Source organism: Pteropus alecto, unplaced genomic scaffold, assembly GCF_000325575.1.
Source record: "Pteropus alecto unplaced genomic scaffold, ASM32557v1 scaffold111, whole genome shotgun sequence".
In the NCBI taxonomy this organism is placed as follows: Eukaryota; Metazoa; Chordata; class Mammalia; order Chiroptera; family Pteropodidae; genus Pteropus; species Pteropus alecto.
The window spans coordinates 1,769,001-1,785,496 of NW_006431915.1; the positions used below are offsets into that span (position 1 = coordinate 1,769,001).

At 33.0% G+C, this 16,496-nt stretch overlaps 1 protein-coding gene across 2 annotated transcripts in view; it reads left to right on the forward strand.

Annotated features, from left to right (window-relative positions):
* The window catches only part of TMEM38B (transmembrane protein 38B), a 47,490-nt gene that overhangs the window by 13,485 nt on the left and 17,509 nt on the right, over positions 1 to 16,496 (forward strand). For both annotated transcript variants that reach the window (XM_006906076.3, XM_015599578.2), the window contains 3 exons: positions 3,774 to 3,930; positions 13,129 to 13,313; positions 14,136 to 14,223. In XM_006906076.3, coding sequence (XP_006906138.1) covers positions 3,774 to 3,930; positions 13,129 to 13,313; positions 14,136 to 14,223 — 430 coding nt within the window. The remainder of the gene's footprint in view (positions 1 to 3,773; positions 3,931 to 13,128; positions 13,314 to 14,135; positions 14,224 to 16,496) is intronic.

The window sequence follows — 16,496 nt, forward strand, 5'->3', positions numbered from 1 at the left end:
TTGGGAAGTATTGCCTCCTCTTCGATTTTTTGGAATAATTTGAGGAGAATAGATATTAAATCTTCTTTGAATGTTTGGTAGAATTCACTGGTGAAGCCATCTGGTCCTGAACTTTTACTTTTTGGTAGGTTTTTGATGATTGTTTCAATTTCCATACTTCTGATCTGTCTATTTAGATTTTCCAGTTCTTCTTGATTCAGTCTAGGAAGGTTATATTTTTTTAAGTACTGGTTCATTTCTTCTGGGTTATTAAATTTGGTGTTGTTTACTTTTTCATAGTATTCTTGTATGATCCTTTGTATTTCTGTGATATCAGTCGTAATTTCCCCTCTTTCATCCCTGATTTTGTTTATTTGTGTACTTTTTCTTTTTTCTTTAGTGAAGTTAGCCAGGGGTTTGTCAATTTTATTAACTTTCCTAAAGAACCAACTCTTTGTTGCATTTATTTTTTCTATTTTTTTTTTTGTTTTTAATTTCATTTTTTTCTGCTCTAATTTTGATTATTTCTTTCCTTCTGCTGACTTTAGGCTTCCTTTGTTTTTCCTTTTCTACTTTTTTAAGATGAAGTGTTATGTTGTTTATTTAGGCTCATTCTTGTTTTTGGAGATAGGCCTGTAATGATATGAACTTTCCTCTTATGACCACTTTTGCCATGTCCCAAAAGTTTTGATATGTTGTACTATCATTATCATTCGTTTCCATGTATCTCTTGATTTTTCTTTTTATTTCTTCTCTGACCCAGTTATGTCTTATTTTGTTTTCCTTTGATTACTAATTAATTGAGGACTTTTTTTTTTGGTATGTTTATTAGTCATTTATAGTTCCTGCTTTGTGACTTACTCATTTATCTATTCTGTTTGTTGTCTTTTCCTGTCGATTTGTTGGAATTTGCTTTATGTAGGTTGGAAAACATTTTGTCCCAGTCTTTTGTCATATAGAAGCTTTAAATTTCGATGAAGTCATACTTGTAAATCTTTTCCTTCATGGCTTTATTTAGGTTAAGTACTTTGCTTCTCTTGTTAAATTGCTAGTTTTTTTATAAAAATAAAGTGTGTGGAAGTTTTATCAAGTGACTTTTTACTGTCTGACTAAAGGAATAATCATAATAACTTGTTAGTATAGTGAATGATTTTAACAAATTTCTGAGTATTGAACCTTCTTTAAATTCTTTGTATATAAAATCCACTCGGTCAAGATTTATTATCCTTTCAAAAAGCTGCTGATTTCACTTTGTTATTAATGTATTTGTACATTGTATTCATGTTAAAATTATAGTGTATGTCTTTTTTCTTTTTTGCTTTCTTCCCCTTTCCCTTACTCCTGTCTCTTTCTCTTCATTCTTTCTGTTTTTACTTTTCTCTATAATTATGATTTTGGGGTTATGTTGTTTCATAGAATGATTTTTCTCCTTTGCTAATCTCTGTAATGGTCATAGCATAAAAATGAGTAATCCAAAACTATTCTGTAAATGTTTTTCAATTTATTTCTAATCAACTTATCTGAGTCTGGCAGTTTTCTTAAGATAGATCTTTAACTGTCTTGCTGTTTTTTTCCATAGTGATTTGTGTGTTCAGATTTCTACCTGTTTTTAAAGAGAATTTTGCTAATTTATAGTTTCTTAGAAAATTATTCATTTCAACTACATCTTCACCTTTTTTAGAGTAAATACATGCTGTTTTCCTATAATTAAAAAACTATCTAAAATTATCTTTTTTCTTCTAATGTTATGCTTTATTTCCATTCCCCATGCCTACTCCTGTCTCCTTTTTCTCAGACTTGCTGAGCAACGGTCTGTTTTATTGGTATTTTTCAAGAACAACTTTGTGCTGGTTTTATTGATTGCCCATCACTGTCTCCCTCCTTTAGCATCTATTTAATTAATCTACTTTATTTTTATAAATTACTTCTGTTTCTCTGGCTGAGTTTATTCTTTATTTTTAAATATTTTTTCTTTTCATAATTTCAAACTTATGTAAAGGTTGCCAGAATAGATTAAGGAACTCTCATATACTCTATCCACATTTGCTAAATAAAGTTGATCCTTGAACAACTCAGGGTTAGGAAGCCACTCCCACCCCTTGTCTCCCTGCACAGTTGAAAAATCCACGTGTCACTTTTGACTACCTCCCAAATTAACTCCTAATAGCTGCTGTTGATCAGAAGCCTGACCAATAACATAAACAGTTGATTAACTGTTATATGTGTTCCTGACATATCTGTTTCTTGTTTTTTTCCCCCCGATGTTTCTAGGCTGTATGGTTTGTCTGCAAGTTTTTTCAAGTTTTCGCACATCTCCAAAATATCTTTACAATATATTTATTGAAAAAAACCCATGTTTAAGTGGACACATGCAGTTCAAACCCTTGTTGTTCAAGGGTCAACTACACATCTCCAAAATATCTTTACAATATATTTTTTGAAAAAAACCCATGTTTAAGTGGACACATGCAATTCAAACCCTTGTTGTTCAAGGGTCAACTGTACTTAAATTTTGCCCCATTTATTTTTTTCCAGCTTTACTGAGGTATAATTGACAAAGTTGTATGTATTTAAAGTGCGTGAGTGATAATTTGATAGACATACATTGTGAAGTAATTACCACAACCAGTTAAGTGGCACATCCATCACAGCAACACTTAAGATCTACTCTCAGAACATTTCAAGTATATATATGGTTATTTAATGTAGTCACTATGCTATACATGAGATCTTCAGAACTTACTGATAACTAGAAGTTTGTATTTTAGCGTTCTCTCTCTGAATGTTTTTATTTATGCATATTAATTTTTCAGAACCATTTGAGTGTAAATTGGAGGCATTTTGCCCAGTTACTTCTAATTACTTAAGTGTTAATTTTAAAAACCACAGTACAGTTATCAAAACCAGGAATTTTAATAGTGATACAGTACTATAATCTAAGCCACAATCCATTTTGAGATTTTATTACTTGTCCAGAAAGGTCCTTTTAAAAATATTCTTTTCCACTCTGGGATATGATCTATGATATGCATTGCATTTATTTGTTGTCTCTTTAATGTCATTTGATCGGGAACATTTCACCAGGCTTTTTCTTGACTTTGACATTATTAAAGTATAGGACAGGTCCCCCACCCCGCACTCCGAATAACCCTCAATTTAGGTGTATTTGATTAGGTTCAAGTTATACATTTTTGGAGAAATATCACAGAACTAATGATGTGTTCTTAGCCGCATTATATCATGAGTCACCTGACATTTGTTTAAAGTGATGTCTGCAAGCTTCTCCACTCTAAAGTTGTCATTTTCCTCTGTAATAAGTAATTCGTTAGGAGACATTTTGCGATTTTGTAAATATTTGTTCCGCATCAACTTTTGACTTTGGGTTTATTTTGTTAACTATATTTCGCGCCTGTCATGTTGAAAGTTAGTTTATTTCAACTTTTATTTTTAAAATTACTTAAGGTTATAAATTTTTCTTAATATGTCTCTTTAACATATCGACTGGACTAGGAATGAAAGGAAACGATAGATTGTTTCTAATAATCTACTACTAGGAAACTGGCAATAAGAGCCTGAACAGAGTCTTTTGAAGGTGCCTCAAGTCACCCATGTCTTAACAAAACATTTCTAGTCTTGATTTAAATAAAGAACAAAAGATATGGTTTATGATTATTGTGATTGTCATACTTATGAGTAGTGATGTTATAGGAAAATATGAAATTAAGAGTTTATTTCTTTACCTCAGGACTTGTTTAATATACAGCTATCTCAGACCGTATTTTTTTCTTTCTCAGGAGCGGTGGAGATGGCATGGAAGAATCCTGTTTCAAGTTGGTTTACTGCTATGCTTCACTGCTTTGGTGGAGGAATTTTATCCTGTATACTGCTTGCGGAGCCTCCATTGAGGTTTCTTGCAAACAACACTAATATCTTACTGGCATCTTCAATCTGGTAAGCTGCCATTATGGTGAATTATTAGACATTTAAGAAATGGTTTTGTAAGATGTTAAGTAGAATTTTTTCCTTTAAAAAAATTTTGTGTTCTTGAAAAGTTAAGGCATGTGCAAGAGAAGGAACTCAGATAAGTGTAAAGTGAGTCTCTTTCTCACTCTTCTTCTCCTGTGTCCTCTTCCAGAGGCATTATCCTTATCACTGTCTTATGTATCTTTAGTGGAAAAGCATTTCAGATAGGAAAGGGCATCAGATATTTGGCTCCATACAGTTTGTCTTGTGGACCTAACCCATTCACACAGATGCGCAACAGGGTAACAGGAATGTGAGCAACTACACAAAAAGTCCAGGCACTTATGATTCATATATAATAATTGTTCTTGTCATATTCTTCATTGGATTTTTCAGGACCTTATAAGATTTCACATTAATTTGTTTTGAATTTAGTTATGAAGAGAAGAAAAAAATGTTAGTAAAAATTGCTTTGAATTCTTGCAAATCAAATCCAGTTATCCTTAAATCTAAAGAAGTATAATACAAATCAGAGTACTTTGTTATATCTAAAACAAAAACTATCTTTTTATTAAAAACCATATCATGAAATATATAACATGTTAGCAATACTTAAAATTCATTTTTATTGTGATAATTTTTAAATTAATATGTAACTGGTCATAAAACGGAATATTATAAACAGTAGTAGCAATGGGAAAAAGTAATAGTGGGAACCTGTGGCAGTGGAAACTAGTGAGAGTAGAATAATAACTTTGATAGCTAATATTTATTGAGTTGTTATCATGTCAGATAAATTCTTCATATTCACTTTTTATATTTAATCACAAGAGTCCCATGAGGTAGCTATAATAATTAAATTATTCCCATTTGACAAATGAGAAAACGGAGGCATAGAGAAACTTAGCTGAAATTTTCATATTTAGTATGTGATTAACTAGGATCAAAACCAGAAAGTTTGACTTTAGAGCCTTGGCACTTAATATCCACTGTCTCTCAAATTTGTTTAACCATCAACCAACCATTAACCATATAGTATTCCAGTTGCTATGTGTTTTGAAAGACTTTCTCAAGGACTTTTACTTCTATAACAATATTTTTAAACGGTATTAGTGTTTTGGAGAATTTTTAAATGTGTTTTGGATGCTGAAACTATGTAAAAAGTAGGATATCCAGAATCTGACACTATCACTCCCACTTCTGCTCGTGTATACTAATCACTAGTCTTTCATGGACAGTTGCAGTAGCTTCCTAAGTGGTCTAGCTGCTTTTTTCATTACTCCCTGAGTCTATTCTTCACATAGCAGACAAAATGATTATTTTAAAACAAGTTAGGACATATTACTCCTATGCTCAATAGTTTATCTTTCTAGGAACAAAATCTAAAACTCTTACTGTGGCCGGTAAAACCCTATAAAATCTTCTCTTTCACTCTCTTTGAGGTAAAGTCTTTCCGTTCTTTTCCTGCACAATCTGTTCTAGCCACATGTCTTTGCCATTTCTTGAACACATAAGGTGTTCAGTGCCTTTGTGCTTGCTATCTTCTCTCTGTCACGTTTCCCCAGAAGGCTCTAATTTTCTATTTTCAGATAGGTTGTCCCTGACTGAAATAGCATCTCCTCTCCCATGACTATCATATCACCCTTCTTTACTTTTCTTCTTAGACTGATTACTACCTGACATATTATCTGTTCATTTCTTTTTATGTTGGTTGGTTTCACTCAGCTGGAATAACAGCCTGTCAGAGCAGGGACTTTGTTTTGTTAACTGTGTACCAAGTACTGTTCTAGGTTCAGTAAATACATTGCTAAAGGAATAGACTGCTGTGTATTGTGATTTAAGGGATTTCTCTAATTGAATAGCAGGGAATTTCAGATCTTGATTAGTTGATCCCTTAAATGAAATAAACTTTTCTATGAATTTATGCTTTCTCGGCTTATACTAAAAGGTATGTTAGAAATGGAAAATAAATGCATTTTTGCGTAGTGAAATTATTCCTCAACTCTTTTATTATCCTTCTTTTACATAAGAGGAAATTGAGGCTCAGAGAGTTGGTAAATGGCAGAATCTGGATTTCAACTCAGCATTTAGACTGTGATCTTAATTAAGAAGAATTTTCATTATGAACACTATGGTCTTTTAATTAAACTTAAATTAATATTGAATAGGTACAAAAGAATATTTATAAAACATGAGAAATAAAATAATTGTGATAGAATAAAAACATATCCATTTAGATTAAGAAAAAATTTTCACTTAAAACATCTTTTTATTATAAAGTGAAAATTCAGAAAACCACAAAATAACAAACAATATGGCCTAAAGAATTATTGAAAGGTATATCTTTGAAACCACTACTCAGGTCAAGAACTAGAGCCTTGTCGTCCATTCTGGAAGTCCCTTCTATATGTCCCATTTCAATCCTAACCTCCTTTCCACCTTAAATAACCATTACAATAACGTACCATTATTCTGACTTCTATCATAATCATTTCCTTGCCATTAAAAAATTTGATGTCTTAAGTCTCTTTTATTGTGTAGGTTCCCCCTCCATTCCATTTTTTTTCCTATATAATTTCTCTCTTAAAGAGCTAGAGCCATTTGACATGTAGCGTTTTCCATAGTTTGGAGTTTGCTTATTGTACACTCATGGTGCAGATCATTATATTCCTCTATTCTCTGTGTTTCTTGAAAATTGGCAGATTGATCCAGAATCCAATTCAGATTCAGGTTAGATCCCTTTAGCAAGACGATAAGAGGCCCAAAATGTTTGATTATTTTTTTTTTGTTGACATTAGTACCATTTCACACTTAATGACTGTACCTATTAATTAATGAGGAATTGCAAAAATTGTAGTAGTCTAATTTTGTCTTAGTTGGAATAATATTATAAATGGATAATTCCCACTAATCTATTATTTAATTCCCATTAAACATCTATTACCCAGTTGTATAGTTCATATAGGGAAAGTGGGATAAATACTTGATTTATTTCCCTTTATTTACCAGTTTTTAGGATAATAGGTTTGTCCTCTGCCATTATCCAAAGGTGACTGGTTTTCTTTTAATAATTATGAACTCATGGATTTAAGCATATTTCATAGGTTTTAATAAATTGCAATTACTATCATTAGTGAAGTTCACATTGTTCCATTTTTGGCTGGTAGGAACTTTTTCAGATTGGCTCCTGAGACTTTGATTAGCTTCCTTGTTAACTTAATATAAGATTCATCTCAAACTTTTCTTATGGAATGCACTCATTTCTCTAAAAAGCTCTGTGTTTTTTTGTTTTTTGTTTTTTTTTTTTTTTAGTGAGAAATGACATTTGAAGACCACAGTTGAAGCACTAGAGATGTTTATTATTACTAAATTGATTATAGTTTCTAGGCCTTTTCAGTGGAAAGAGCTAGGAAACAATAAGGATAAAAGAACTTATGAGTTCGCATTGATATTTCTAATTCAAATTCAAGAACATAGAGCTTTTTTGTTATATATGTATCTATCTCCTTTCTTCCACACTAAGAATTTTGGTTCTTAAGGGCACAAGACATGATAGAATTAGAATTTTCCAACATTACTCACTTTTTTATTCTGTATTATGTGCACAATTCACAATAGTTTTGGAGTAATGGTACTAATACTACCACTGATATGATTACTGAAAACTTTTTTTCACGTATGTACTTCTCATTCTCTTTCCGTTTTTAAAATAGATGTACTATTCAACACTGTCATAGTTATAGCTATTACATAGTAGTTATAGCTATTACATACTATGTACTCTTCTTAATCCTCATTCAGTCTTAGTTTTATAGCTACCTATGTATTTAATGCTTATCACCAATCCTTGTGTCTTGGTCTCTAGTAATTTTGGTTGTCTGAAGCTTATTTTCTAGTAGATTCTTCAGGAACAGTAGTCTGTGAATTCTCACATGTTGATAAGTGTGTCGTTTGTACATAAAAGTGAGTTTTACTGAATATAAAATCATTGGATCGCCTTTTATCTTTAAATATTTTAAATATGTTACTCTGTTTTCTTGTGTCATAAAGCATTCCTGTGAAATGTCTGCTGATCATTTAATTTTATTTTCCTTGTAAGTCACATATTCTTTTTTCCTAGATGCCCAAAGGATTTTTTTCCCATTAAAGCCTAATAATTTAAATAAACTACGTCTTGGTCTTATTCATTCTGGATCAGTATTCTTAGGTATGTGGTATGTTCTTTTTAGTAGCTACACATTTATTTTTAATTGAGAAAGTTATTTTAGTATTTGTGCTCTTCCCATTCTTCAGGAGCTCCTATTGTTGGTATATTTTCTCTTTGCCTTCCTTCAGTGAACCTTTTTATCTGTTTTTAAAATTTAAAGTGTTTTCTATTTTCACATTTTATTTTTTGAAGGCACTGCTATATTTATTTCTCCTTGTTTTCCTCCTGGTTTGGTCTTATTAGTGAAATTATTTTTTTCCCTTTTTTTCTTATTTTTTTTCCTGAGTATTTTGTCTCTAGTTCTGTTTTTCTAATTCTAATGTATGTTGTTCTTTTATGTATCATTATCGCTTTCTTAATGCCTTTAGCTTGTTTGAAATATTAGGTTGCAGTTTTTTTGATCTGTTTTATGGATATACTTTTCTGAGTGCTTTTATTGTCTGTGGGGATTCTGCTTTTCTTTTTCTAATAATTTGTATAGATTTGACTCGATATTTTAATGTTGGTCATTTTTATGTGGAATCAGGTTTCTTTAATCTTTAGCATAAGATAGAATTCAGGAGAGATTTTTTGAGATTTACTAGATCTTTTCCCCCTTCCCAGTTTGGTCTGGATCTTCTCTTTCTTCTGTTGTTCTTCCCTACTCAGTCTTGGTTCTATACCAGCAGTTTCTTCTCATTGTGGGGCTTGTTCTAGAAGACAGGCCTGGTGGATCTGTTTTGAAAGTTCGTGGGGCCTACATTGATCTAGCCTCTTCAGACCCATCTTCTCGTGGAGATTTTGTCTTACCCAGATGCCAGAATCTCTCCCAGTTTCAGCTATTGTTGTTTTCAACAATAGCTATTGGTCTGCTGTGGTTTCAGGTGAACACCCATTAGCTATTTTGGAGTTGTTCTGTTCTTAGGTACATTCGTTGGCCTCTTGTTACTTTGCTTTCTTTTTCCTGCCAAGCAGTGTAGGTCTTGTGGGTGTCGGTGAATTGTCTGTGCCCACTTGTGTTGTGGAATTGAAGGGATACCTTGTCACATGGTTTTGTTGGTAAGTTTTGTGGATGGGATTTTGGTTTTGCTATCCAGACGCCTTGTCTGCTTTTATGTGGGGATTTGAAGAGTCAAAATCTGTGCAGCTGCTGCTGCTACCATCTTCCCAGAACGCTCGCCATTAGTTTTGATGTCTCCTGTAAGTGTAAGTCCACACGACGAAATCGCCTAATGACACATTTCTTAGAACATATTCCTATCATTAAGTGACACGTGACTGTACATATTTCTCTGGGACTTGTTTTTTTCCACTCAACAGTATGTTACTAAGATTCATCTGTAGTATATTCTCTCTCACTACTATATAATTCATTAGATTAATATCTGTATTTCGTTTTTCTGCTGATGAGCATTTTTGCTGGTCATTATAAAACAACAATAGTAACCACTGATGTTGAATTTACTATGTTCCACTTTTCTAAGTGCTTTACACAAAAACTCTGTAAAGTACGTACTATTTTATTCTCATTTAACATATGATGTAACTGATGCCAGAAGAGTTAAATAACTTCCCCAAGATATCACAGATATCTAGCAGCTGCAGCCAGAATTCAGACCTAGGGAATCTAGCCCTGTTAGCCTGTGCTTATGTGGTAGATTGTTTTGGACTCTGGAAATGAAAATATTGTCTTTGCCCTCACAGACCCTTAAATACAAAATGATATTTGCTTAAAAGACACAGTGTATTTTACTGTTTTCTTTTTTGAGGTTTTAATGTTGAGAACATATTTGTAATATTCATTTGATTTTAATTTGAGAGATAAAATGGTGTTTGGAATGTACTTTAAAGTCTGTAGCAAGCTAAACTAAGGGATTCTGTGAATGCACTTCTTGGAAAGGGTGCCGCTCAGTGCTCACATCTGGAGATGAGCACCATCTACTGGCTAAGGGGAACAACTGGAAGACTATACTTTCAAAGGATTTTTCTTTTTGAAAATCAAAAATATTTTGATTTTTCTTGTATTGATTTTTGTATCCCAGTTTTTTTTCCTTAAACTTCCAAGTATCTATTATATAGTGCATATTCGCATAACCGAGACTGCATTTTTCTGAGGAAGAATACAATAAAAGATAGTTTTACAGGTCTGTCATCCTGCAATGGTCTTTTTCAAAGCATATGAAGTTATTTAATAAAAAGAAGAGCAAAGCCATCATATTAGACTAATGTGAACTGTATTTATTTCTGTTTGGCTTGCTTAAGTAAACTGTCTTTGATAGTCAGAGGAGTGGAATTAATAGTAGAATGACAATAAGAGTTCTCAGTGCCTAACCATGGGAAACTTCTTTCTGCTCAACTCTTAGTATTAACCTAACTTCTACTTTCATCTTCCCTACTTAAACTCATTTAGATGTCATTTGTCCATGGCTTAGTATCCTGTTTGTAACCTGTTTTAGACTAACTTCTGTTACTTAGCACTATTCTTGTTATTTTTTTCCCCTTCATTAACCAAAGCGACTTAAGATGTATGAGAAACTAGTTGCTTTCTCATTCCATTTCTTGTCGAATATGTTCCTTTTATTCTTTTCTGATATATTTTCTTTAGTTACTTTATAAGTTAAAATTCGTTACATGTGACGAATTTTAGTTAGAGGTGAAATAATTTTTGCAGGAAGGACATGATGACTGCTTAATGAGTGTTCGCTGAGTGATTCATTAAAGGAATTTTAGAAAGCTCACTTGTATTATATAGCAGAAATGGTCGGCTAAGGAGCATTGGTCTGATATGTTTACTTGTAAGTCTACTTAGCACCATGAACAATTGTCCTTTTGCTTTGTGACTAACACTTGAAACAAAAACTTTTCTGTTTAAAATGTCAGCTTATTATAGGTATATTTTAGAAATATCTGATTAAATAGAATAAAGACTTATTTATTAAAAAATAGGAATAATTACAAATTTTAGATGGTATGCCATGATGTTACATAATTTAACATAAAAAGTCCAAGACTGCTTATATAATAGTATAGGTTTTTAACTAATGTAGAAGATAGTTTCACTGAAAGAATGAAATTGGGGTCCTTTGTGTTCTTTTGTTTTTGTTTGTTTTATTTTTGAAACCAAATCTCCCTTTCTTAATCTACAGTGGATACCAGAATATTTTTATTTATTTAAAAATACATTTAAAAATTGCTTATTTAAGTATAACTAATTTTTCCCAGTACCTAACTAACTTTTTGAAAGTTTGTTCTATATTTAAAGAGAAAAGTATATAGAGACTTGGAAAATATATGAACATGTAAAATTTTAAAATCATACCAGTCATTTTCCAAAAGCTGTTTACTGTGGTCAGATAATTCCTTTCTTTCTATCAAACTTTTTAATTATTACCTGATTCTTTGATATATTTTGTATTTTACCTCAAGATTAACTGTTAATAAGTGATATAATTCAGGACTACTTTTCTTCATGCTGAGTGAGAGGATAATAAGATGAATGATTCCTGCTATCTAAGGACTATTATACATAATTTATTATGAACATTGCAGCCTTTGTATTTTATAAAGAAAAATGTGTAATAAAGAACTATAATGAGGCATAGGAACCAATTGTTTTAGTTACACAGAGCCATTAGAATTTAGTCTGAACTGAGAATATTAAATAAAACAAAACTCCCAGAGTGAGCGCATATGGTAGTATTTGAGTGAGACCTTGAAGAATAGGAAGGAATTGGTAAGTGGAGATAAAGAAGAAAGAGTACCTCAGGCCAAACAAATCATTATATCTTGTGTTGGGTCTCTGAAGCAGTATTTTGGCAAATAGATTTCATATTCCATGAATAATTTTGGGAATTCTTACTATATGAATTATGAATTGCGATAAAATTAATAACTTCTTTTAGAAGAAATAAAATACTTCTTTGTGCAGTGTATTCCATATAACTGCATTAGAAAGAAGATATGTTCTGCTTTAAGCACAAAATTGTCTGCCAGAGAGTATTTTAGGAATGGGGGGTAAAAGTAGTGTGTTCTCCACTTTAACACTACTGCTAAACTGTTGGAACAGACGCTTATAACAAATGAAGCTTCAAAAAATAATTTATCTGAGGAGGAGTGAATTATTCTTAAACTAATATAACAATTTAATTGGTTAAAACTTAAGTTAACTCAACTAAATTGAAGAACAAGCTTCATATTCTTTCAGCTGTATGAAAGTATGTTTTTCCTCAATACAAATCTGTTTCCCTGAAAGCTATGACCTTTCTTTGTATAGGTTGCAGTTTATGTACAGCACAAAGGGGCACAGGTGAAGATGTCAGTGGGGTTGAAATGCAGCACTTGCTCAGCTACCAAGGGCCTTTTCTAATTCCTTTTCCCAGAGGAAAAAAGACACTCACTAGAGAAGTCCTTTCCCTAGAAGTGATTATGAATTTGCTTTATTTTGTTCGTGCAGGGGTCCCCAACCCCTCGGCCGTGGACAGATACCTGTCCATGGCCTGTTAGAATCTGGGCCGCACAGCAGGAGGTGAGCGGCAGGTGAGCCAGTGAAGCTTCATCTGTATTTGCAGCTGCTCCCCAGCACCAGCATCACCATCTCAGCTCCACCTCACATCATCAGGCACTAGATTCTCATGGGAGCATAGATCCCTGGTGCCAAAAAAGTTGGGGACCGCTGTCCAAGTGGATTTAGCACTTAGCTTCTAGAAGAGGATCGGCACAAATTAGAAACTTACAAATACTTTAGCATACATAAGTATTCAGAAGTCCAAACAAGATGAAATTCCCCTTGGATTATGACTTTTTTGCTTCATGCAATTAAAAAAAAAATCGACTCTACCCAATCTGCGATCTTGTATTCAAATTCTACGTTTTTATGGATTTTAAGTTTACGTTTATATGTTTGTTATGTTTTGCCAAATTGTTATTGCTGACATGCTGGATTTTTATTTCTATTCTTCTGATTCCACTTATATATTAAAATATTTAAATTTTAATTTCAGGTATATTATTTTTTTTTGCCCATGTGACCTAGTTTCCCGGGGCTATTCTTTCCTACCTGTTCAACTCTTGGCTGCGGGAATGAAGGAAGTGACCAGAACTTGGAAAATAGTAGGTGGAGTCACACATGCTAATAGCTATTACAAAAATGGCTGGATAGTCATGATAGCTATTGGATGGGCCCGAGGTAATATTAACAGTATGTGTTCATAAATATTCTGTTATTGGTGTACTACAACTATTGAACAGTTTTCTTGTTACTTTATGGGGATAACTTTAATAACAAAATCTTTTTGGAGGATAGAAGCCTTGTTTTTGTTGGCTAGCAAAGTTAATTCAAAACTAGCACTTTTCAATAGTACTAGCCATCAGCCATTATTTTGAGCCTGATTATCTTGCAATGTAAAATTCTTATGATTGGTTTGATTAGTAGTCCCAGAACCAGAGGGCTTCATAATTGAGTTGTAGTGCCACCATAAATAAAACAAGTTTGCATGATAAAATATGTGGTGTATATAAAAAAAAACAACCTGTTTTTTTTTCCATCCTGAATAATCAGAAATAATAAATATGATCGATTATGGGTTCATATTTACCTTGCATCACTCACTTTTATAGTTGGGTGTTTTTGTATGTAGGAATTGAACAAATTTCTCCAATCCCTTGTTATAGTGTATTGCCTCTAAAACGAATATGAAAGATGGAAATGATAAAGCATAGGATTTAATTTTCAGGTTTGAAACAGACCTCTAGGCACATCTCTGTGTCTGAGGCCCCAATTTTAACCTAAATTACGGTACCATGGGCAGTTGCCATGCTGGTGAAAGGGAAGCATTGCAGTAGTGTCTGTGCCATAAACGTGCAAGACAACTTTTTTTCTTCCTCTCCAAAGTTATATTTTGGGGATCCTCCTGGAATTTTAAGTCAGGAGATAAAATTCTGGCTTTGTTTCAGATATTTTATCTAGAAAATATGGCTAAAGATTCTTGTTTTATTTTCTTATTTTTAGGTGCAGGTGGTAGCATTATCACGAATTTTGAGCAGTTAGTAAAAGGAGGTTGGAAACCACAAGATGATGAATGGCTGAAGATGTCCTAGTGAGTTGATATAAACTATACTGAGACCCTTCTTTTTATCCTTAAATTTTTTACCAAATTTCTCTTTAAAAACATTTTGGGGACTCTAACTGTGGATGAAATATAGGTGAAAAATAAAATAGTGATGATGAGAAGAAAACCAGGAAACTTTTTCTTTCACAAATCTGCTCTCTCAAATGTAATTTTTAAAATAAATATTGATACTTTTCTCTGTGGGTTCCTCTCCTTAGAAAATAAAACAAAACAAAAATTCTCGTATTGTTGTAGACTTATGGGAAGAGTGTGTATTTATGGAGAGAGACTTACGTAGGAATAAACTTCTCTAGATGGAAATGAATCAGTTGCAGGCTCTTGGCATTTTTATTAATAACATCACCCAGATTTCAAATCATACATAGTTCTGTTGCTAAAATATCAAGCTTCGGGGAACGAATCAATACGTTGTCATAAAGCCCTGTTGCTTTAAAAGTGAAAGTCGAGCTTAATTGCATATAAAAGTAAGAAAAAGATTAGAGGAAATAACCCATTCTCTCCTTGTACGTTGCAAGCTACCTTTTCTGTCTATTTAAGAGAATCTAATTGTTAGATGTTTTCTAAAGACACTGACTCAGTCTTAAATAAGTCTCAGATGTATCCCGATGCACCTGAAAATGAAATAGAGAAATATGGTTACTCTTGCCACAATTCAAGAAGAAAGACTTAGAGAATAGTGTCCATAATAAGCAAGGTGAAGAAAGGCTTTATGTAAAAATAAGCTCATTAGAATGTCTGGATTAAAAATGAAGGTTGAAAAGCAATATGGATGATGATGTGTATATTTGAGTGAATCAACAAATACCAGGCTATTTAACTTAGAAAGCACTTCTTAAAGCTTGGATAAGGTGGTTTAGAAATAGAACAAAGGAGCGTTGGTTGATAATAAGTTATAAATAAGGTGTTAGTGTAATTAAGGGGAAGTTTTTCTCATTTTGAGTTTATACCTTGAAATGTCTTTTTAAACCATTAATTGGGGCTTTAAGACTGAAATCAAATTGTGTTTCTCCTTTGTTCAGTGACTCCCCCAAATGGCCTACAAGACCCTCCAAGTTTTGCCTCTCCCCCCACACCCAGTTTGCTTTGACTTCATCTCTTACTATTCTCTCCCTTGTTTACTGCACTCTTTTCTTGAAAAAGCCAGGTGTGGCCTGGTTTAACACTATCTTTTCTCTTTGCCTAGAACCTTTATCCTCAGTGGCTAACTCCCTTATCTGCTTTGCTCAAAGTATTTTCTTAGAGCTCACCTTACTGCGGACTACCCTGCTTTTAAAAATTGGAATATTTCCCTCTATTTTTCTTTTAATTCCCCACAGCATTTATCATATTCTATAACTTACTTATCCTCCTCTTCTCCTTGGCTTTCCTCCCATGCTTCAAAAAATATAAGATGCCAAGGACAGGGATTTTTGTCCTTTTTGATTGCTTTTGTATCCCAAGTACAAACCACATAGTAGATACTCAATAAATATGAATGAGTGAATGAATGAATGAATGAGTTATAATTTGTCAGGCAAGGTAGAGCATTAGTTCATTACAGTATTTTGTGTATGTGTGTATATATATTTAAGTTCTCATATACCTATTAGCAAATACGTTTGCTTAATAGAAAAAGCCTATTTGGTCTTAGAATACATACATTGTCATAAACAGAATGTTGGTAGAAATATGAATGTCAGAGGTGCTGGTGAGGGCTTAGAAGGAAATGAGGACCATGATATTAGAAACTGGAGGAGAGATGATATGTTACTCTGATATGGTTAATAGTGGCAGAAAACTTAGCTGAATTGTGGAAAACATAACTTGTAAGCAATGAACTTAGATATTTAGCTGAGGAGATGTTGAAGTAAAGTGTTGAAGTTTGGACTGATTTCTTTTTGCTGCTTATAATACAGTCTGAGAGGGAAGAGTTGAATTCAGGGAATAACTGCTAAACGAAGAAACCAATACTTGATGATTTGGGAAATTCTCAGCCTATCCAGATTGCAAAAGATGACAAAATTAGGAGATTTGTTTCTAGGAAAACCAGCTGTAGAGAGAAAGTCAGGGTGTGGCTGGACAATTTTACTAATGTTAAGAGATTAGGCAGGTGACTCATGGACTCAATTCAGCTATCACAGCAGAAACCAGGAGTAGAAATTAGATTATATGGGAAAGATCTGTGGAGGACCATCTGACTAACGGCATGGGTCCCTGTGTCATATACAGGAGACCCGCAAGGTCTTTGAAAATGTTATATC